At 54.1% G+C, this 22655-nt stretch overlaps 2 protein-coding genes across 3 annotated transcripts in view; both read left to right on the forward strand.

Annotated features, from left to right (window-relative positions):
- The window catches only part of LOC113947055 (histidine--tRNA ligase, cytoplasmic-like), a 5889-nt gene extending 482 nt beyond the window's left edge, over positions 1 to 5407 (forward strand). Inside the window, exons 3-12 of the mRNA XM_027643270.1 lie at positions 822 to 917; positions 1697 to 1822; positions 1950 to 2057; positions 2466 to 2564; positions 2902 to 2995; positions 3130 to 3257; positions 3343 to 3585; positions 4289 to 4405; positions 4716 to 4862; positions 5088 to 5407. Of these exons, the coding sequence (XP_027499071.1) occupies positions 822 to 917; positions 1697 to 1822; positions 1950 to 2057; positions 2466 to 2564; positions 2902 to 2995; positions 3130 to 3257; positions 3343 to 3585; positions 4289 to 4405; positions 4716 to 4862; positions 5088 to 5144 (1215 nt within the window). The 3' untranslated portion in view covers positions 5145 to 5407. The remainder of the gene's footprint in view (positions 1 to 821; positions 918 to 1696; positions 1823 to 1949; positions 2058 to 2465; positions 2565 to 2901; positions 2996 to 3129; positions 3258 to 3342; positions 3586 to 4288; positions 4406 to 4715; positions 4863 to 5087) is intronic.
- Positions 5408 to 6383: 976 nt separating this feature from the next.
- On the forward strand, positions 6384 to 19560 carry LOC113947045 (histidine--tRNA ligase, cytoplasmic). 2 transcript variants are annotated; one of them, XR_003527624.1, is made up of 14 exons: positions 6384 to 6500; positions 7088 to 7177; positions 8579 to 8698; positions 8865 to 8960; positions 9716 to 9841; positions 11799 to 11906; positions 13042 to 13140; positions 15128 to 15221; positions 15356 to 15483; positions 15569 to 15811; positions 16990 to 17106; positions 18240 to 18386; positions 19075 to 19191; positions 19297 to 19560. XR_003527624.1 is itself a non-coding variant. In XM_027643244.1 (13 exons), exons 1-13 carry the CDS (start codon positions 6420 to 6422, stop codon positions 19132 to 19134), a joined length of 1509 nt encoding a protein of 502 aa, XP_027499045.1. In that variant the 5' UTR covers positions 6384 to 6419; the 3' UTR covers positions 19135 to 19560. The 2 variants fall into 2 exon arrangements, 1 of the variants encoding a protein (XP_027499045.1); XM_027643244.1 differs by having other exon boundaries at positions 19075 to 19560.
- Positions 19561 to 22655: the final 3095 nt, after the last annotated feature.

A 22655-nucleotide genomic window follows, 5' to 3' on the forward strand; every position in this document is an offset into this window, starting at 1 on the left:
CCTCTGCTCCTTCCTGCGGGACGGGATCCCCATAGGGGCTGTGGGACCCCCCTCTGCTCCATTCTGCGGGACGGGACCCCCATAGAGGCTGTGGGACCTCCCCTCCCTGCTCCTTTCTGCGGAATGGGACCCCCCATTCTGCCCCCTCCTGTGGGACGGGACCCACACAGGGGCTGTGGGACCCCCCCTCTGCTTATTCCTGCCAGACGGGACACCCTTGGTGCAGGACGGGACCCCCATAGGAGCTGTAGGACATCCCCCCTCTGCTCCCTCCCGAGGGATGAGACTCCCATAGGGGCTGTGGAACCACCCCCTGCTCCCTCCTGTGGGATGGGACCCACATAGGGGCTGTGGGACCCTCCCCTCTGCTCATTCCTGCAGGAAGGCCCCCTTGGTGTGGAGTGGGACCCCCACAGGAGCTGTGGGACACCCCCCTTCTGCTCCCTCCCATGGGACAGGACCCCCATAGGGGCTGTGGGACCCCCCTCTGCTCCTTCCTGCAGGATGGGACCCCCATAGGGGCTGTGGGACACCCCCCCCCCGCTCCCTCCTGTGGGACTGGGGAGCTCTGTCTCCCCCAGGGATTCAGGGCAAGTCTGAGGGAACCCCTCGTGTGGGGAGGACAGGGATGACAGTCCCTCTTGGGACCTGTGGGGGGATGGGGAGGTGGACCCAGGTCCGAGGGGGCTGGAGGGGGAATGTGTGTAATGCCCACCCCGGCTTGACTTGAGGGGCTCTGGGGGGGACTGAACTCTGTGCCCATCCCAGGGGACCCTGTGCCCCAGAGCCACCTGGTCACCAGCCCCCTCGTCCCTCCCCAGGAGACGCTGATGGGGAAGTACGGGGAGGACACGAAGCTCATCTACGAGCTGCAGGACCAGGGAGGGGAGCTGCTGGCCCTGCGCTACGACCTCACCGTATCCTGAGCTCCCTAGGGGACAGTGGCACCCCGAGGGGATGGTGGCATACCACCTTGTGGGGTCCTCCTTGCCCTGCCCTGCCTGCAGGACCCACTGGGGTGTTGGACCCGCTTGTCCACCCCGCCTAGCTGTCACTGTCATGACCCCATCTCACACCACCCTCCAGCCAGGCCAGGACCCACAGCAAAGCCCCTCCCATGGGCTGCAGACCTGCTCCAGTTTGCTCCTCTGTACTGGTTTTATCTCCTCCCAGTTACAGTCCCCACCTCTGCCCTGCCCATCCCACCTTCCCAGTGCTGTCTGGAGAAGTGTTTGCTGCAGGAGCCCATCCCAGGCTTTCTCCACCTGCACATCTCACCCAAAATCTCTCCTGTTCAATGTCTGTAGGGCTGTGCTGTGCACTGAATTCCCTCTGATCACACTGTGAGAGGGTGGAATGACGAGAGAGGGTCAGTGTGTGCATAGTGTTGTCCTGAGTGGGTCAGGAGGAGGGAATGGAGCTGTCCCAGTGTTGGAGGAGCTCAGCTGCTTCATTCTACTCATCTGCAGTCCAGGCTGATGATTTCCCTAAAAATCATAGAATATCCTGAGTTGGAAGGGACCCACAGGGAACATCAAAGTCCAACTCCTGGCCCTGCACAGGACACCCCAAAAATCCCACCATCATTGAGAAAAATAGTGGGGAGCAGCTGGCAAAGGGAGACGGGGGGGCTGGGAGGTTCAGCTTTGCAGCTCCAGGGATCTCCCTGCTCCCATCCTTAACTCCCTGGGCCCAGGTGCCCTTCGCTCGCTACCTGGCCATGAACAAGGTCAACAACATGAAGCGCTACCACGTGGCCAAGGTGTACAGGAGGGACAACCCGGCCACCACCCGGGGCCGCTACCGCGAGTTCTACCAGTGCGTGAGTGTTGGGGTGGCAGGAGGGTTTTCCGGGCTGGAGCACCTCCAGCTGCTGCAGAGCAGTGTGATGTGCCCGGCCAAAGCCCCTCAGCTGTGCCAGGAGCCTCCGTTGCTGCTTCTGCCCCCAGGACTTTGACATCGCCGGGCAGTTTGACCCGATGATTCCCGATGCCGAGTGCCTGAAGATCGTGCACGAGATTCTGAGTGACCTGCAGCTTGGGGACTTCGTCATCAAGGTGAGGCCAGGCGGGTTCTCTGTGCCACAGTGGAAAGCAGTGGTCATTGTTCCTGGGGTTTTACACAGCAGTGCCTGTTCCCACTCTCAGTCCTGATCCAGGAGTTCATTCTGCCTCTCTGTGTCCTCATGCTAAAGGCTGGACCTGAGCTTGAGCTGGCAATGCCAGGTGGTTTCTTGAGTCTGCAGTTGGCAGAGTTCTCTCCAGGACTAACCACAGTCCCCTGCAAAATTCCAGCAGCCAACTAGAACCACAGAGTCACGGAATGGTTTTCATACCTCTGAACCTTCCCTTCCCATGGGAAAGGCAGGTGGAAATGCCAGCAGCTGCAGATTGCCGTACACTGGGACCAAAGGAATGACACTGGGGGGGATGTCCCTGAGTTAAGTGTGCCTCTCCCTCCCCCAGGTCAACGACAGGCGGATTTTGAACGGTGTGTTTGCTGTCTGTGGTGTTCCAGAGAGCAAGTTCATAACGGCCTGTTCCACCGTGGACAAGCTGGACAAGGTCAGTGTTGGGCTCGTGGGGAGACACTTCTGATCTTGAGCTGGGCAGTGTCATGGCCCCTCTTGACATAAAGAGGGTCACAGCAGCAAAGTTGTTGGCGTGGGTAAAGGATTCGGGGATCTCTTGGAATAAAACCTGGTGATTCCAGTGGTTTGTTAAAAAATCCTGAGAGAGAGAGAGAGACAGATGATTAGTGAGATGTGCAGGACAACAGTCAGCAGAGTTGTGCTCATGTGGGCTGGTGGAGGCAGTGGTGAGGAAAGGAGAATGTCCTGTGGGAAACCAGTGAGTGAGGAGAATGTCCTGCAGTAACAGATGCCCTTCTGTCCCCTCACAGGTGCCATGGGAGGAAGTGAGGAGCGAGATGGTGGGAGAGAAGGGGCTCTCTCCCGAGGCTGCGGATCGCATCGGGGAGTACGTCCAGCTCCACGGTGAGCACTGGGGAGTCCAGCCCTTGGGCTTGTTCTGGGGATGGAGGGTGCACAGGGCACACACACAGCTGGCTGGGGCCACTGTGGCTGGTGCTGCTGCCCTGGCACACCTGAGGCAAGTCTGGTTCCTGCAGGTGGGCTGGACCTGATCGAGCGGCTCCTCCAGGACCCAAAACTGTCACAGAACAAGCTGGCCAAGGAGGGGTTGGGGGACATGAAGCTGCTGTTTGAGTACCTGACCCTGTTTGGCATCACAGGGAAGGTGAGGAGGTGTGGGGGCAGGAGGGGGTGCTGCCCTGGGGGGCCCCCTGAGCACCCAGTGACGGGGCCGCCCTCGTGCCCTGCAGATCTCCTTCGACCTGAGCCTGGCCCGGGGCCTGGACTATTACACGGGGGTGATCTTTGAGGCTGTGCTGCTGCAGCAGGAGAACGAGCACGTGGAGGAGCTGGTGGGCGTTGGGAGCGTGGCTGGAGGTGGCCGCTACGACGGGCTGGTGGGGATGTTTGATCCCAAGGGCCGGAAGGTGCCCTGCGTGGGGGTCAGCATTGGGATCGAGCGGATCTTCTCCATCCTGGAGCAGAGGCTGAAGGTAGGTGCTGCAGGCAGTGTGTTGGAGGAGGCTCTAGGAAGTCAGCTATCGTTTATTAGAGCTCTACAGCTCCATGGTATTCAAGGGAAAATAATTTTGGGGGTGAGGGTGGCTCCTTTCATGCCTGAGTGTCCATGCACAGAAGACAGAGCCCTTTTCTGCAGCCCATCAGGATGCAGGTGTGGGCAGCTGAGGGCAGCATTCCCTAGGAGATGTCAAGGAAGTGTTAGTGGCAGCCCTGAGCTCTGGGCCTGGCTCTGAGCTTTTTGCCCCAATCACTTTGCTCCTCTCTTGCCTGTGAAGTTTCCTGTCTTGGAGATTGAGAAGAGATGAATTCAGTATTGTCTGTGACACTCACTCTGTAATGAGCACCCCAGGAAAGCCTCTGAGAAGATTCATCACTCTGTGTTTAGTTCTGAGCTTGTGATTCATGGCAGAGGAGGCCGAGGCAATGTGTTTGTACCTAGAGAATCAAAGGAAACCTTGGAAATCTGTCCAGGTCCCATCTGGGAGGGAGACTGAGGTCCCACGGGAGCAGCAGCACATGATCAACTACTGTGACACAATGCAGAGTCTCTGGGGGGCTCATTAAAGGTGCTCAGGTTGTCAGTCACTGAGTTAAGGTCTGGAGATGAGGTGAGGTGCTGTGAGCTGCAGATTCCCTCAGACCCAGTCACTCCCATGAGCGTGTCTGTCCCTCCAGGCTTCTGGGGAGAAACTTCGCACAACTGAAACCCAAGTGCTGGTGGCTACACCCCAGAAACACTTGCTTGCTGCCAGACTGAAGCTCATTTCCGAGCTGTGGGACGCAGGGATCAAGGTAAAGGAACCACTTGGGCTCGGTGGTGTCATGGGTGAGGGAGGGAGAGCCTGAAGGAGCTGTAGCACAGCAAGATCAACTCCATTAGTTGTGTTCTCTTCAAGATCTGGGCCTGTCTGAGATCACAGAGCCATTCAGGTTGGAAAATACATCGAAGATCACAAAGTCCAACCGTTAGGTCTAGGCACAGAAGAACAGCCCAGAGCACTGAAGGCAACCCCTTGCTGCAGGGTTTCATGGTGGCTGCTTTGCTCCAGTATCCATCAAAGCAAATTTGGGTTAGTGATTTGTCCTTCCCACTCCCTGCTAGGCAGAGATGCTGTACAAGAAGGATCCTAAACTGCTGAAGCAGCTGCAGTATTGTGAGGACACAGGGATCCCCCTTGCTGCCATTGTAGGAGAGCAGGAGCTGGCAGACGGAGTGGTCAAGCTGCGAGATGTCTCAACACGAGAGGAGGTGAGAATGTCCTTTTATCCAGGTGTCAAAAGTGCTTCCAAACTCTGGAGATCACTGAAAGACTCTGGGTTTCCCCTCAGTGACATTTGGGAAGCCATAGCACAGGTCTGTTGGGTGTCTCCAGAAAACCAGTCACAAACTGTGTTAGTACCCAAAGCAAGCCTTTGGTCCTTAGAACTGTGCTCTGTTCTAATGCTGCTACCTCCCCCTCTCTTTGCTTTGTAGGTTGATATCCCAAGGGAGAAGCTTGTTGATGAGATCAGGAGAAGGCTGGAGCCCTGAGGACTTCTCTGGCCAGAGCTGCTTGGCTGAACTGCTGTACAACTGGAACCCTGCAGTGCCCTTAACCATTCACTGCCAGCTGCGGCCTGGTTACCATCCACCAGCCTAAGGCTCCTTGCCTAGGCTAAGGCAGCGAGAAGAGAGGAGCCAAGGGGTTTTAAAAGCTATGGGACAGCACAGTCACCAATTTTAAGTTCTGGTTAAATGCTCTGAAGGACAGGTTGAGCTTGTGGGTTCCTAATAGTGCAGTCCCTGCACCTGTACAGGCATTCCCATCACTGCAGGTGGTGTTTCCACGGGCACAGACTGGACATGGTGCAGCTCACAGAGGTGCAGATCCAGCGGGATCATCAGGCTGAGCTCTGGAGTGGGGAGGGAGCATGATGGGCACCCACAGACCCAGGACATGGGGCTAGGAGGGCAGTGGAAGGGCCAGTCCCTTCCAGCCCACACCTGGGCGCTGCACAGGGCTGCAGGACCAGCCTGAGTGGGGGTGATGCCGAAAAGTCGAAGAAGAAACTCCCTAGACTCGTTTTGAGTATAGAAAGCCAAAAACCACACACGTTTATTGCAGCGCCGGATGCATCAGAAAAAATCCCAAAGGATGGACCCCAAATCACACAGGTTTCATGACTTTATACCATCCTCTAATTACAGATTCAAGGAGGGGATGTCCCACCCCATTTCCCCCCAGAGGACGCTCCCCTCGGATTGTTTTTCTCTTGAGTGCGTGGTTTCCTGCCTTAGGGACCTGGTTCAAGGCCTAAACTCAGCCTTGCCTCATCCGTTTCATATCCCTTCTCACTTTTATCAGTCTCTTCACAGCTGTGAGCGACCGCCTCTGTATTACCGAAATTCTTGCCGGTAACGAATCTTATCAAGAAATTCCACACTACGCGCTTCCCCTTGGGAACTTCCAACCTTTACTGAAAACACACGAGCTCCACGGCTGACACTCTCTTTTTAAAGTGTCAAAAATACATAAATTCTGCGGCTAACAATTTCTAATAAAGTACTTAATTTTACAGGGGCAGGGGTGGGGGGGGCGGAGAGCACGTGTCCCATCAGCGAGGGGGCCGGAGCTGGGGAGGTGGGGGTGCACGCGTGGAGGAACTCTGTATTTTTACGTATTAAACAAAACAACAAAACCCCCCCCAAGCCAATGAATAAAAAAATTAATAGTGGTAAACCCGACCCGGCCCTCTCGCGGGTTTCACTTCCGGGTCGCGGCGCGTGCGCAGTTCCCGGCGGGAGCGGGGCGGGCCCGGAGCGGCCATGGCGGCGCAGGAGGCGGCGGTGCGGGCACAGGCGGAGGCGGTGCGGAGGCTCAAGCAGGACAAGGCCGATCCCGACGAGGTGCCGGGGGGAGCTCCGGAGATTCCAGAGATTCCCGGGAATGGGGTGCCTTTGAGGGAGGAGTGGGGGTGCTGGGAAGACTGGGAGGGGCGGGGAATGGGGCGCTGCGGGTGTTGGGGTGGGGGAAGAGGGGCTGGGGGGAGCTGGGAGTGCTGGGGGGGGCTGGGGTTGCTGGGCTCACCGGGAGGGTGCCGGGGGAAACTGGGAGTGCTGGGAAGTGGAGGGGGCTGAGGGTGCAGGGGAGACTGGAACCGGTGGTACTGGTGTTAGGTGGAAGGATGCTGGGGGTGTTGGGGTTGGCAGGAGGGTGCTGGAGGCGGCCGGTACTGGGTGCACGAGATGGGAACTGGTGGGGATGGGGATGGGCGCTGGGGAGACAGGTGTGGATGGTGGGGATGGTGATGGGCACTGGGGAGACAGATGTGGATGGTGGGGATGGTGATGGGCACTGGGGAGACAGATGTGGGTGGTGGGGATGGTGATGGGTACTGGGGAGGCAGATGTGGATGGTGGGGATGGGGGTGGGCACTGGGGAGTGGGGCTGGTGGGTGGGCTTACCCTCAGCTCCCTACTTGTTCCCTCCCCAGATTGCAAAGGAGGTGGCAAAGCTGCTGGAGATGAAGGCCCAGCTGGGAGGAGATGAGGGGAAACCCAAGTTTGTGCTCAAGACTCCCAAGGTAACTGCCCCCAGCACACTCCTGTGCCTCTCTGTGTGCACATCCTCCCTCAGACACCCCCCCCCCCACCTCTGGGCAAAACCCCAGCACAGACACACTTGCCTTTGTTCTCATTTCTGTTTCCCTTTTGCTTTCAGCAGCAGAGGGGAGAGGGGTGGAAACATCTTTGGTAGCACCCAGCCCAGATACCGACTGGCTTAGAGACTTTCTGGTGCTTATATGACAAGTTATGAATGCAGCTCACAAACAACACCATCACTCAGGTTATGGTGATGCCACTGACATAGGAGATCGTAGAAATATGGAATAGTTTGGGTTGGAAGGGACCTTAAAACTCATCTAGTTCCAATCCTCTGCCATGGGCAGGGGCACCTTCCACCAAACCAGGTTGCTCCAAGCCCTGTCCAACCTGGCCTTGGACACTTCCAGGGATGGGGCAGCCACAGCTTCTCTGGGCAACCTGTGCCAGGGCCTCACCACCCTCACAGGGGAGAATTTCTTCTCGATACCTAAATGTCTCAAAACTGTCTCCCTTTTCCATTTCCTTTATTGTGTTCTTTGGTAAATGTATTTGTGGTGTGAGCCCTGAAAAGTTGAAGGGTATTTCACTGTTTAAAGTTGTGGAGAAGGGGATTTTGCAGCTCTGTGAGTGCCAGGGAAACACAGTTGAGTTTCCAGCCTGTCTCAGCCCCGTCAGTGGCAGCTGAAAGCTGCCCATCACTGAGCAACCTGTGAGTGGGGGTTAGAAGTGCCTAATCTCTGCTTCCTCCTGCCTGCAGGTCCTAGAGAGTGAAGGTGGAAAGTCTAGTTAATTACCAATGATTTATTTGTTGTTGAGAGCCTAAAGGTGGTCACTGAAACAATTCAGTGACCCTTAAAAGCAAAGAAATGGGAAGTGAGCACATTGTGGTGAACCATATACAGGCATTCCACAGGTGTTGCATTTTAAAAGATGATTTTTCTCTATGTTTGGAAATTTTAGAGCTGCTGATTGTTCCACATCTTCAGAGTGTGCCTGTCCTCTGATTGTACATCTTGGGGTGGCTTGTTGGGCAGGGGTCTGGCTTATAGGTGTGAATCAGAGCTGGGGGCAGGTCCTGGCTGCACTGCCAGGCTCAGAAGCTCTGAACTCTGACTGTTGGATCTGTTTTAGCTCCTTTGTTTCCTGTATTGTGAAACTCCTGACTTATATTTCCCTCTGCAGGTCATGGCAGACTCTGTCTGAGCTCTGTCCTGATGTTTTCCAATGTTTTTTGGTGCTACCTTTTACCAGTACCTGGCATCTGGACCTGGTCTCTCTGACTCCACTAGCAGCTTCTTCCTGTTGTTTCTGGCATCTCTCTCACTCCATCCCTCTTACCCACAGTGTCCTTTGCTCCCTCTTTCCTTCCCTCACCCCAGGGCACACGAGACTACGGCCCCAAGCAAATGGCCATCCGGGAGAGGGTCTTCAGTGCCATCATCTCCTGCTTCAAGCGCCACGGGGCAGAAGTCATTGACACACCCGTGTTCGAGCTGAAGGTGAGTGAGGGCACAGCAGGTTGGCTGAGCTGGTGAGGATCCTCCAGTTGAAAGTGTTGAGGGTTGAGTTTCCTTCTTCCAGCTCCTAGATACCCTCAGTTTGTCTCCTGCTCCGGGGCTCTTCCCCTGCCACTGAAGGTGCTGTTTGTTTGTCGTTGTGTTGTAGGAGACGCTGACGGGGAAATACGGGGAAGACTCGAAGCTCATCTACGATCTGAAGGATCAGGGAGGGGAGCTGCTGTCCCTGCGCTACGACCTGACAGTATCCTGCCACAGCCTGAGGGGCCTTGCCTGGCCTCCTTTTGGGGCGGTGCTGCCCTGAGGGGGAGGGAGGACCCCAAACTGACAGAACGTGAGCAGGCAGTGTGGTTCAGTGGGTGCAGAACCCTTGCTCTGTTATTTACTGTGTGTTGCTTCTGTTTGGTGAAGGAATGCTTAGACACATGGAATATCCTGAGTTGGAAGGGACCCACAAGGGTCATCGAGTCCAACTCCTGGCCCTGCCCAGGACACCCCAACAGTCCCACCCTGTCCCTGAGAGCGTTGTCCAAATGCTCTTTGAGCTCTGGCAGCCTTGGGGCTGTGCCCACTGCCCTGGGGAGCCTGTTCAGTGCCTGACCACCTTCTAGGGGCAGAACCTTTTCCTAATGTTCAACCTGACCCTGCCCTGACACCATGCCCCGTGTGTGTGGAGGTAAGGAAGATTTGTACTGAGTGGGGTTTCTCGGGGTACCCAGACCAGGCTGCTGCAGCACACAGCCCACATGAGACTGAGATCCAGCCTGAGGTGCTGCTGGAAGATGCCTGAAGGGACACTTAATGGCAGCATGTGTGGTCTGTGTCCTGGACAGCTGTGGAGACCTCGGGGAGCAGTGACAAGTCCAGCTGTCTCTTAGCAGTTCTTCACCCCATAGGTGCTGGGTTTTGGGAAGATAGTGAGGACCCAGCGCTGCCTGTGACTGGTAACTGGAGGGTGGATGATCCCTCCCTGTTCCCATCCTTAACCCTCTGTCCCAGGTGCCCTTTGCTCGCTACCTGGCCATGAACAAGATCACCAACATCAAGCGCTACCACATTGCCAAGGTGTACAGGAGGGACAACCCCGCCATGACCCGGGGCCGCTACCGCGAGTTCTACCAGTGTGTGAGTCTGGCTGTTGGCAGGGGCTCTGCAGGGGGAGGCTGTGGGCTGTCAAAATGCAGGATCTAGCACTGTGTCACCCTTCCCTGTGGCTGTGGAAAGCTCTGGAGGATTCACTAATCTTCTCCTTAAGTGTGCCCTCACGAGTGTGAAAAACAGCTGGGGAGTGGGAGAGTAGGAGTGACAGCTGTGACGGGGTGTTGGTGTGGTGGGCAGCTTTGTCACAGAGCCTCCTTCACCCTGTGGGGGAGGGCAGCTCCTTCCTCCGTCCCACAGCACTTGCCAGATGGGTGGAGGGGAAAAATTTCCCTCTGATCCCAAGTCTGGCAGCGGTTCAGCTCTGGGTGTGTTAGCAGGACACACAGACCAGGCTAGGCCATGGTATACACTACTTGTGTGCTTTGTTCAGTCAATCTTTACTTCAAAGGAAGGGAAGAGCCAGAGGCCAAATTACAGAACAGGTAACAAAGCAATTTCCTTCGTGGCTCTCTCGTGGTAGCCCTGAGGAACAGCTTTGTTCTGCTGTACTGACACAGTCCCTGGGGGCTCATATTGCAAACAGTTATTTTGTTTGAGAATATTCCTGCTTCATCATACAATCTCTGGGGATACCTTCCAGCTCCAGCTTGGTGATTTCCCATTTCCAAACAACTCAGGGTCTTCACCTGCTGTCCCATCTGAAAGACTGTTCCAGGATATCTCACTCCTAGGATAGCTAGAAATGGTCTTCTAATATCCAGGCTAAATTTATTTGTATCTGAGTACTTCTCCTTGTTTAAAGACTTCAGCTCTTTAAACAGTAGCTGTCATCCTTTGATATGGATTCTTCTCCTTTCCTAGATGAACATTTGGGAAATGTTTAGTGAAATCTTCCCCTCCTTAAGCCACCTAAATCAAGCTGTTGCCTTCTTTCCCTGGAGCTGTGGAGTTTTTTCCTTCTCTGCTCAGCCTAGGAGGTTTTTCTTCCTCTTTTCTTCAACATAATTCACCGGTCCCTGGGTTTTTTTCAGTGAGATTTCATCTGTGCCATGTACAGTGGTAGCAGCACTTTCCTGACTGTACTTGCTAACTCAACTTCCACAGGGATTGCATCAGCCCTTCTTGCACTCAGCTGATAAGGATTAACTGATGTGATGTCATCTCTTTCCTCCTCCAGTTTATTTTGGGAGCTTGGTGAAGCCCTGTTGAAATTTACCCACTTAGTTAAAATTATTCCTGTACTCAAAATCTCACTGAAGACTTTGCATTTGGGGATTCCTAAATAGGAGTCAAAGAATGGCTCTCTTGTTGCTTCTGTGTTTTATTTCTCTCTGAACACTGATGTTGTCCTTGTTGTTTTCCAGTCATGGGATATCAGCCTATTAAAATATCTTGATGTTGGGCTTTAGTTATTCTGTGTGCTAGTTCATCTTACAATCTCTGGTGGGGACCACTCAGGCTTCTTGATCTCATTTTCTCTCTTGGCAGTTGAAACTTTGGTTATGCCTCAGTTTTACTTCTCTTGTCTTCTTCCCTGATCATTAACTTGATTGGCATGTGTGTTAAAAAACCCCCATCCTAAGAATCAAGGCAAAACATTTGGCATTTAGGTCATAGCAAATGAGAAGTAGTTTTCTCCTCCCCTTCCTGCTTCCTTTGTTCTATTTATTTACTGCTGATGGCTCTGCTGGCTCCTTTCTGTTGTTCTTTCAAGGATCTCTGTTTCAGAGTGTCACAGTGTCGGGGCAGCAGGTCACAGCACACAAGCTCTTGGCAATGCAGTGGACACACCACCTCTGCTGCCTTCCATGAAAGAAGGTCCTCACCCACATCCTGTCCCTTCTGGATCCCATCTGCAAGGGATGGTGCTCTCTCACATCCCAGTTCTGTTGGTTTCTGTACACCAGCTGCTGTCACCAGCAGAGCTGAAGCTGTTTTGCTGCAGCCATGAATTGCTCACTGCCTTTTCCTCTGCCCCCAGGACTTCGACATCGCCGGACAGTTCGACCCGATGATTCCTGATGCCGAGTGCCTGAAGATCGTGCACGAGATCCTGAGTGACCTGCAGCTTGGGGACTTTGTCATCAAGGTGATACTGGGCTTCTCTGTGCCACAGTGGGAGGCAGTGGTCATTGTCCCTGGGGTTTTACACAGCAGCGCCTGTTCCCACTCTCAGTCCTGATCCAGGTGTTGATCCCATCCTCTGCCTCCTCATGCTAAAGGCTGGACCTGAGCTTGGGCTGGGAATGCCAGGAGATTTCCTGAGTCTGCAGTTGGCAGAGTTCTCTCCAGGACTAACCACAGACCCCTGCACAATTCCAGCAGCTGACTAGAACCATAGAGTCATGGAATGGCTTGCATTGAAAGGGACCTTAAAGATCATGCAGTTCCAAATCCCTGCCACGGGCAGGGACACCTTCCACTAGCCCAGGTTGCTCCAAGCCCCGTCCAGCCTGGTCTTAAACAGTTCCAGGGATGGGGCAGCCACAGCTTCTCTGGGCAACCTGTGCCAGGGCCTCCCCACCCCTATAGTAAAGAATTTCTCCCTAATATCTGTTTCAGCAGGTGACTGTCATGTTCACTGCCTGCAGTACAGCAGGCTCTGGTTCAGGATCCCTGCCCTTATCCAGCTCCTGATGCCCCCTTAGCAGGGGGTGTGGTGTTGCCTGCAGACTCCTGCCTTCCCAACAAGTCCTTTCTGGAACTGAAGCATTTTCACTACCCATGGAAATGTGAACCCAGCCGAGCCTTGGCCTCAATTACCTACTATTACAGAACACAAACTATGGAATTCACTATACTATCAATGAAAAAAATCCTTAGTTTTAATATAATCAGATGTCCCTTTGCTCTTATACTGACAGGGCACTGAATTTGTCTTCTTGACCCATGGTCTATTCCTGAGCTGTTTTTACATGTCTACATGAGAGGACTCATAGGCCCTGATGGTTTTTTGTCTCTGTTGAGTGGAGGTGCCTTTGGCTCTAGAAGGAAATGTGAAGGTTCTACCCAGGCTTGGGAGGAGTCAGTGGTGCTATTTGGTCTGCTCTGGGCAGCTCAGCTGCCCAGGAATGGGAAAGAGAAATGGCAAACAGGAAAAAAAAAAAAAGTCTTGGCAGACATCTAGTCTCTCTTGCATTCTTAAAGCTAGAGGGGAGAGAAACTGGACATGGCTGAAGCATCTGTTTGAGTCCATAGTTCCTGATGTGCTTCCTCTCCCCCAGGTCAACGACCGGCGCATCCTCGATGGGATGTTTGCAGTTTGTGGGGTCCCAGACAGCAAGTTCCGAACCATCTGCTCCAGTGTTGACAAACTGGATAAGGTATGGGCTGCAACTGCTGCTGCTGCAGTCTCAGTGAGCCTCCTGTCCCCCTGTCCTGCCGTGTTCCAGGAGAAGTGGCTGGGAAATGCTGATTAACATCGAGTTATTCTTGTTCCCACCTTTCCCTGGAGGGGAGGCATGCAGGGCACAGCAGTCACATGGGAAAAGTGGATGCTCTGCTTTCTTCTCCAGTAGCTCACGAGGTCCTAATAGATGGAGAGGAGGGAGGGGAGAAATGCTCTTCACTTGAGAGGTTCAACATCCCAAACCTTCACCTGCTAAAGGTGCTACTGCTTATGAACCAAGCTCATGAAAACCTGCACCAGACTGGGCCAGAGCATTGAAAAACCTTTTTGAATGTACTGAGTTGAGTCAAGTGGTGTGAGGAATTGCAGCTGTATCCTGGAATTGCAGTACAGCCCAGATTGTAAGGGATCTTGAAAGATCATCCAGTCTAACCTTTACTAAAATTTCAGACTTCAGTTGCAAGGCTAGTGTGACATAAAGGTTAAATCTCTGGTAATGCAAGAGTAGAGGAGTGCAGTCCTAAATGACAGTGTGTAACAGGACAGTTTGGAGGTGACAGGGCAGAGCAAAATGGAAATCCACAGGTGAGTCAGCTGGCACAGTCGTGGTGTTGTCCAGGACCCTGCTCATAAACACTGTCCTGCAAGGTGCTGCTGCTGTTTGGTGATGTGATGTTCAGTATCCCTGAGGAGGACACAGAACCTGCAGCCCTGTTCCAGCATGATCCAGGCACCACTGGACAGTGTGTGCCTCTGGCTGTGTGTAGGACCCTCAGGAAGCAGCAGTGAGAAGTGAGGTGGGTGTGTATGGGGGAGGTTTCTGTATTTTACCTGGAAACAGAGAAGAGGATTTGGAGTGAAAAGGAGTAAGAGATCCCTGGTCACTTCATTCACTCTCTGTTGATTTGGGCTGGTAGCACAGGTACTTTTATCATGCTGAGAATAGTTGTGACTGTTTGTGTGGTTTACTCAGGTTTGGTGTGACACTGAAAAGCCACCTCATTTTGCAGCTTCCCCTGTAAGACACAAGGCAGGAGGTGCCCACAGGTTTGAGCTCAGCAAGCTGCCTGGAGAGCACTGGCTGTTGTGAGGGTCTCCAAGGGACTCAGGCCATTTTGTGGCTTCTGGGAGGAGGGAAAGGTGCCAGAGTAGGGGCAACTGATTGTCTTGTCTGTAGGCCCTTGTCAGATAAAGATGCTGGAGATCAGTTTATAAGTGTGTTATACAGAAAGAGAAACCTTAAAGCGAAGTGCGGTCTGAAAACTCAGATTTCTTGGCTTGGGATCTGAAGTAGAATTTAGAGGAACTGTGTGTTCAGAGTCACGTGGGGGACACTGTGGGCTGACTGTTTTAAGAAGTGCTCCTAACCTTCCTGTGAGACCCTGTTAAACACAGCAGCCTTGTGTCTCATCTCATGTGGTCATGGTGCTTTGTTGAAGAGGGAACTGCCTTTTCCCTTGGAGACCTCATTGGATGGTCAGATGAAGGCAGCTGGAGGAAGTCTCACAGCCCTGTTAGCAGGGAGATCTATTGTACAGGCATGACTAAAGTGTGGGTTTGGGGGCTGTTATGTGTGGAAAAGCAATAGGAAGGGACCATTGGGCTCTTTTAGAATTGGATTCTTTATGACTAGGTACCTAACCAGGGAAGCCAGAGCACCAAGGTGGCTTTCAGATTCAGTGTTTTTACAGTACTGATGTTCAATTCTGGACAGAAATCAAACCCAAAGTATTTTTGTAGGGTTGGGGCACAAACAGACTGTGCAGAGGTACAAGAAATGGAATTAGGACTGCATGACTGTGCTGTGAGAGCTACTACTTCTCTCATGCACCCTTTAACCACACTGAAGGGTTTCTGCCGTGCAAAGATCTGTTCATCTGCATGTGCAGGGCCACCAGAACTGTCCCTGGGAGAGCCCACATCCCTGGCTCGGTGGCTGATGCCCTTCTGTCCCCTCACAGGTGCCGTGGGAGGAAGTGAGGAGCGAGATGGTGGGAGAGAAGGGGCTCTCTCCCGAGGCTGCGGATCGCATCGGGGAGTACGTCCAGCTCCACGGTGAGCACTGGGGAGTCGAGCCCTTGGGCTTGTTCTGGGGATGGAGGGTGCACAGGGCACACACACGGCTGGCTGGGGCCACTGTGGCTGGTGCTGCTGCCCTGTCACACCTGAGGCAAGTCTGGTTCCTGCAGGTGGGCTGGACCTGATCGAGCGGCTCCTCCAGGACCCAAAGCTGTCACAGAACAAGCTGGCCAAGGAGGGGTTGGGGGACATGAAGCTGCTGTTTGAGTACCTGACCCTGTTTGGCATCACAGAGAAGGTGAGGAGGTGCAGGGGCAGGAGGGGGTGCTGCCCTGGGGGGCCCCCTGAGCACCCAGTGACGGGGCCGCCCTCGTGCCCTGCAGATCTCCTTCGACCTGAGCCTGGCCCGGGGCCTGGACTATTACACGGGGGTGATCTTTGAGGCTGTGCTGCTGCAGCAGGAGAACGAGCACGTGGAGGAGCTGGTGGGCGTTGGGAGCGTGGCTGGAGGTGGCCGCTACGACGGGCTGGTGGGGATGTTTGATCCCAAGGGCCGGAAGGTGCCCTGCGTGGGGGTCAGCATTGGGATCGAGCGGATCTTCTCCATCCTGGAGCAGAGGCTGGAGGTAGGTGCCTTTGGTGCTCAACTGAACAGTGGTTTACATCTTTTCCCAGCATCATTAATCCAGCAGATGCTGAAGTGCATGTTCCTTGCCACAGCCTCTGGAGAAGCCAGCCAGGCCTCTGCTGTGCTCTGCAGCAGGAGCCAGAGCCAGGACATAACCACCAAATCTCTGGCCTGGCAGATGATCTCTGGGGCTCCCACTGAAGGCAAGATCCTTCTTCCCACAGGCCTCAGATATGGCTTCTCCAGCTGCTGCTGTGGGAGGCACTTAAATCCTCAGCAATGCCAGGTACCCAGGGCAGGTGCCTTGGTGTTCCCCCCTGCATTAGGCATCTGTGACCCCAGGTTCTCCTTGGCAGGACAGCTTTGCTCTTCAAAGGAAACAGCAGCTTCACACATCTATTCGTCCTGCCTATGGCACTACAGAGATGAGGCAGGGATCAGATGTCCCAGGGCAGGAAGCAAAGTGCCTCTGAGGCTTTCCCAGATACCTTTTTCCTCTTTCCCTGTCCTCAGAGTTGCTGTACCAGTGTGTCCTCCATCGCAATCAATGGGTGTAAAATAGGTCTTTGTAAAAAGACCTCCCAAAACACTGCTGCACATTCTCCTCCCCCAGGGGCCTGGTGTTGCTTCTTTCCTGGCAGCCAGACACAACTGGAATTTCTAAATAGAAACTGAATTCCTCCCCCACCACCTCCGGTCCTGGCCAGGTTTGTTCCTCTGCAGGTGACCTTTTAAAGGCTGCTCCCTTCAGCAAGGCAGCAGGAAAATGCCACTTGGAGTATCCAGCATCTGCCACAGGAGCTGGTGGAACATCTCAGTTTGCTGCTGTTAATTTAACCCCTAGTTGGCAGCTCAGCTGTAGAGCAGAGCCTCTGTCCACCTTCTGCAGGGCTTGCTGCTCCTGAACTGCTTGGAGCAGATCTCTGGGAGGCCCTTGGATGCAGAGAAACAGGAGGGAGGCTGTCTTAAGCACCCCATCATGGAACAACTGCAGGAAATGAGATTCTGCTCCAGGAAGGGGTCTATGAAACATCCCTGATTCCAAGTTTGTGCAGTTCATCCTGCTGAGCCTGATCCTCCTCACTGCTGACCTGGGGTGGTGACCCCTCCTGCTCATGGAATCTCAGATCCCTCAGTTACGTCTGTGGCATCTTTTGAGTTTTGTCCCCTCTCTAGGCCTCTGAGGAGAAGATCAGGACAACAGAGACGCAGGTGCTGGTGGCCTCTGCCCAAAAGAAGCTCCTTGAAGAGCGGCTGAAGCTCATCTCCGAGCTGTGGGATGCTGGAATCAAGGTATGACCCACTGATGGCAAAGTCAGGAGCTGCCTGGTCCACTCTCTGTGCCGGGAATGGACCAGATCTGGCTTTGCTTTGGGAGGAAGGAGTTAAGAGGGAGCAGTTGGGGGCAAACTGCCTCTTCCCAGTGTCCCAAATCAGGTGCTCTCCAGGAAGGGCTGGGCAGCAGGGCTTGGTTAACCCTGTTAAACTGCAGGGCTGCTCTGTGGTATCTCAGGACAGATTCCCAATGGGCACACTGCCTTGATGAGGGGAGGGGAAGGGAATGTCTCAGTGCTCTGCTGGGCTCCTGGGCCTGTAGGGACACCCCAGTGACACGGACTGAAGCCACATCCACGTGTCTGTTAACACCCCTCCAGGGATGGTGATTCCAGGACTGCCCTGGCCAGCCTAAGCCAGTGCCTGACCACCCTTTTTGGGGAAGAAATTTTCCGAACATCCAACCTAAACCTCCCCTGGCACAATTTGAGGCCATCTCCTCATGTCCTGTCCCTTGTTCCCTGGGAGCAGAGCCTGCCCCCCACCTGTCTCCCTCCTCCTGTCAGGGAGTTGCAGACAGCAAGAAGGTCCCCCCTGAGCCTCGTTTTCTCCAGGCTGAGCCCCTCCAGCTCCCTCAGCCCCTCCTGGTGCTCCAGACCCTTCCCCAGCTCCATTCCCTTCTCTGGACACTCTCCAACCCCTCAACATCTGTCTTGTTGTGAAGGGCCCTGAACTGGACACAGCCCTGGAGGAGCCTCAGCAGGGCCAGCACAGGGGGACAGGCACTGCCCTGCTCCTGCTGGCCACACTATTTCTGATACAGGCCAGGATGCCCTTGGCCCTCTGGCCCACCTGGGAACACCTGGGCTCACGTTCAGCCACTGTCAACCAGCACTCCCAGGGCCTTTCCCACTGGGCAGCTTTCCAGCCACACTGCCACAAGCCCATAGCTCTGCAGGGGTGGTTGTGACCCAAAGTGCAGGACCCAGCACTTGGCCTTGTTAAACCTGGTGCCCAGCCTTCTCCCTGAGCCCGTCCTCTTCCCACCACACAACCACAGGCTCACCAGGCCAGGCCAGCAGTGCCTGGCTGAGGGGGTGCAGTGGAACAGCCCAGTCTGATGACGGTGTCGTGCCCTGGTTCTCTCCCAGGCAGAGATGCTGTACAAGAAGAACCCCAAGCTGCTGAACCAGCTGCAGTACTGTGAGGACACGGGCATCCCTCTGGTCGCCATCGTGGGTGAGCAGGAGCTCAAGGATGGAGTCGTCAAGCTGCGGATTGTGGCAACCAGGGAGGAGGTGAGGCCTGTGGCAGCTTTACCACGGGGTGATGGGCTGTGTGACCCTTCAGCCCGGCCCTCTAGACCCAGTGGGCTTTCCAGCAGCTTCTGTAACACCCCACATTCTGGTTCCTTGCCCTATTGCAGCTTCCTGGAGCTATGGAGAGCTGTTGTCTCCAGCTCTGGAGAGTTTTCTGTCCTGTGGTCTCCCTGAACTCCCAGCTATTCCTCACCAGGAGCCTGGAGCACCCTGGAGGGGTGATTCAGTGGGCTTTTTGTCCACCACACAGGACCATTGATGAAGGTCCTGGAGGTGCCCTCTTAGAATGAGTGGGAACGAGCAGGACTTGTAACGCTGTAACACTGCAGGGCTGCTCTGTGCCTGTTATCTCAGGACAGATTCCCAAAGCAGGCAGCACTGGAACCAGTGCATAGGTCACTGGCTGGATCACTGGCTTTGGAACCAGTAGGAAAGAGTGGGAAGAGCACTGCCCTCCCAACCACTGGTCAGGAGAGGGCTTGTTGGGATTGCAGGCAGGTTCCTGCTCTTACAGGTTCAACTCCTGTGGGTCCTGCAGCCCATTCCATCCCCAGAGAGGGGCTGGTGCCACCCCAGTGTGACCTCCTGAGACACAGGGCCACGACTGTGGTGCCACATCAAGCTATTGGAGTTGTGTTGAAGCAACTTCGTTCTCCCCTCTGTGCAGGTCAACATCCGCAGGGAGAGCCTGGTGGAGGAGATCAGGACGCGAACGAGCCAGCCTTAAACCCCCTTTGGGACACGTCTGCTCCTCGGCTGGATTCTGGCTGACAGATTTCCTCCTGTAAATGCCTTGGCCAGGCTGTGCAGCAGTGGGTGGGGGGTCGGGGGGGGCTCTGAAAGCTGTATTTATTCTTGTCTCATGCCCTCCCTCCCCCGGCGGGAGCAGAGGCTGCATCGACCCCTGCGCCCTGCCCTGGCCCTCGAGAATGTCGCTGGGAAGACGTTGTGGAGGTGGCTCTGGCAGACCCCTCTGCCGCAGAGACCCGTGGAGCCCCAGCAGACCCCGGCGGGCTTGGCTGCAGCTTCTTGTTCCCGTCGCGTTGAATAACCATCCCGGCCCGTCTGGCTGCAGGGCGGTGACCTTCTCCCCAGCAAAATGTAACGGCGCAGCTCCCAGAAACATAATAAATCTGTCTGTCCCCCGCCGTGACTCCTGTCCCTGCTCTCCGCTCGGGGCAGCGATTTGCTCACCTGCCTCGCTGAGCCGGAGCCGGTTTTTAAAGGTCACTGTGGCTGTTGCTGCAGCCGCGATGTTCCCTCCTGCCTCTGCATCCCCGCGCTGCTGCCAGACCGTGACAGGTCCCCCCGGAGCCGGCGGGAGCTCCATGAGCAGCTTCCCCCTGCCCCGGTCACGGGTGGGACGGGCCCCCCCGGTGTCCCGTGGGTGCCCCGGGGTGCCCCCCCGCCCTCCTCGCTGCTGACCCACACGTCTGACCGGGTGTCCCCAAATCGGGGCAGGTTTAAACCCGCGGCTCCCTCGCGTGGAGGGAGCGCGGGGGCCGTTCCTGACAGAGAGGGTGGGTGCGGGTCCCCCAGCCCGTCCGAGGCGGAGCGGGGAGCGCCGCTGGGACCTTCCACACCCCTCCCGAGCAGCGGGGACAGCAGGAGGAGCTGCGGCGATAGAGGTGGAGCAGGGCGCCCTCCGGGCGCTTTGCCCCCCTTGCTCTCCCTTTCTTACCCTGTCGCTCCCTTGCCTTGCCTTGTCCACCCCTCCCATGCCTTGCCTCGCCTTTCCTATCCCTCCCTTGCCTTTCCTATCCCTCCCTTGCCTTGCCTCCCTTGCCTTGCCCCCCTTGCCTTGCCCCCCTTGCTCTGCCTACCCCTCCCTTGCCCCTTGTGCCGGTGGGAGCTCCCCGAGGGGTTCTGTGGAGCCCTTGAGGCCGGGACCCCTGGATGGTGTTTTTCTTCTATTCTGTTTTTTAAATTGTATTACTAGATATGTGATGTTTATTTAAATAAAGGTTGTAGGGCTGGGGTTGAAATGCCATCTGTTGGGGCCAGGGGGGACATAAAGGCTGGAATGGGCACTCTGGGACTGCAGCCAGAGCCAAACCCACGTGGAGCTGAAATGGAAATCCTTGGGCTGGAGCTGAAACAAATCCCGTGGGGAAGGGGATGGAGCTGTAGCTCGGGGGCTGCAGGAGCTGCCTGGGGTGTTCCAGCCCCCCCAGTGCTACCAGGGGGCTCAGGGCTCACCCTGGGGCTCTGAACCAGCACTAGGGCACCTTTGGGATGGGGGCCTGGGGGCTCAGTGGCTGTTCCCAGCCCCTGGTGCCAGCTGGGGGGGCTGTTGGCAGGTGGGGTGTGAGACCCGGGGCAGGGGGAAGGTGTGTGTTGCAGGTCAGGTCTCATTTCCCCCAAAGCTGGGGCCCCATTGGGACAGTGGAAAGCTGGAAAGCTGCCCTGTTGGAAAAGGCCCTGGAGGTGCTGGTTGACAGTGGCTGAACATGAGCCCAGGTGGGCCAGAAGGCCAAGGGCACCTGGTTTGTGGCAGCAGGACCAGGGCAGTGACTGTCCCCCTGTGCTCAGCAACACAAAATATGAGGCCGTATGGTGACTTCATTGCCCAGTGGGCTGATTAACTGTCTGCAAACACTTAAACATGAGGAAGTGTGGGTGATAATCTGTGTTTTAACATCACAACAAGGCACACGGAGCTTCCTCTTCATAAACTGCCAAATATAAGCACATTGTGTGGTCTTCAACCTGGAAAATTGCCAAAATTAAAATTAAATAATGTCCTTATTAAAATACTGATAACACCAGGCACTAATTCTTACCTGGCTTAAATGAAGACAAATGATATCTCTATAGTTGAAGTTTGATGTTTATTCAATATTTCCCCCAGAAATAATTTATATTGGGTACTTAAAGCTTAAATGTCTTCTTGTGATCCTTTTGAGTACATACCTTAAGTCTTTACTCATCATAATTATGAGACGGTGGAACTAATTAAAAAGAGAGCAGTACTGCCACAATGGAGGTAATTTAGACTTTAGTTTAAAGCAGTAAAAATATGCTTAGAACTCCTTGATGTAATCTTGCATCACTAGCAGGAATCCTGTAAATTACCAAAGGAAAACAGCCCATTTGTGCTGGTGATTCAGTGGTTGAAGAGTTGCAAAGTTCTAATTCCTGCACTAATGATGCAGCTGAAGCTCTTTGGTGACCTGGGGGTGCTGGTTCTGGGAAACTTCAGAACTATCTCCAAGAAATTAGATGAAGAGAAGAGCAGCATGTACTATTACTGATACTCGGAATTTTAGCTGTTCATTCAAAAATCATATCAATTATTCGTGCTCCAGAGTGCGTGTGCTTCAAATTGTCAGGGAACTGATTTCCTCCACCCCCAGGCTTTCTGAGTTAGTAGTGGGTGACAGGAAAATTTAAATGTATTATCCGAGTGTGTGTGAAGTCATTTGAGAAACTGAAACTATGGACACTTCTGCACCCTGTGTTATGAGAGAGGTGTGAAATTATTGGAGGGTATTTGATAATTGCTGCACAGTGTGTTCTTGTTTTTTCAATAGCTGGGAGGAAAGTGAGGGGAAAGTAGAATCATCACGTAATATTTCACTTGATTTTTTTATGAAGGGTTCTCATAAGCTGAAAATTATTGATCAGTCACAACAGAAACCTCCTTCTCTGGTGTGAATAAAGACCTGCATCAGACAAATTACAGGGATTTTTTTTTTTAAGGATTTGCCCTTTGCTTCAGGAGCAGCACAGAGAGAAACCTTGTGGATTTATCCCCTGAAAGTCTTCCACATACAAAAAAATCTGGATAGAAGTCAAGTTATCTGTTTTGTTATCTTAGGTAACAGTTATCTGTTTTGTTATCTGTTTTGTTATCAGTTATCTGTTTTGTTATCTTGAGCTGGACCTGCTGAGATCTTAATCTAATTCCAGCAATGGAGTGTTTTCATCAGGTGTGATGAGCTTGTTTAATAGTCTTTTGATCTGCATTTTACAGATCTGAGAACCCAGGTAGCAGCCCCAGACTGCTCTGAGGAAGCCATCTGAGTTGGTTTTTCTCTCTTTTTTGAGGAAACTGTCAGAAGGCCTGAAGGATACCCCTTATATTGTGAAGAGATTTAGCTAATTATTGCCCTAGGAAGGTAAAATTCAAGCCAAGGAGAAATATTATGCCCCTTCTCCAGGATTTCATTATTCAGGCCAGAAGAAGAGAATCCTGGTCATCAGCCCAGCACCAAAAATTACACCTGCCACTGCATTCCTCCTTCA

The sequence above is a fragment of the Corapipo altera genome, unplaced genomic scaffold (genome assembly GCF_003945725.1).
Source record: "Corapipo altera isolate COAL_440 unplaced genomic scaffold, ASM394572v1 75, whole genome shotgun sequence".
NCBI classification, from domain to species: domain Eukaryota; kingdom Metazoa; phylum Chordata; class Aves; order Passeriformes; family Pipridae; genus Corapipo; species Corapipo altera.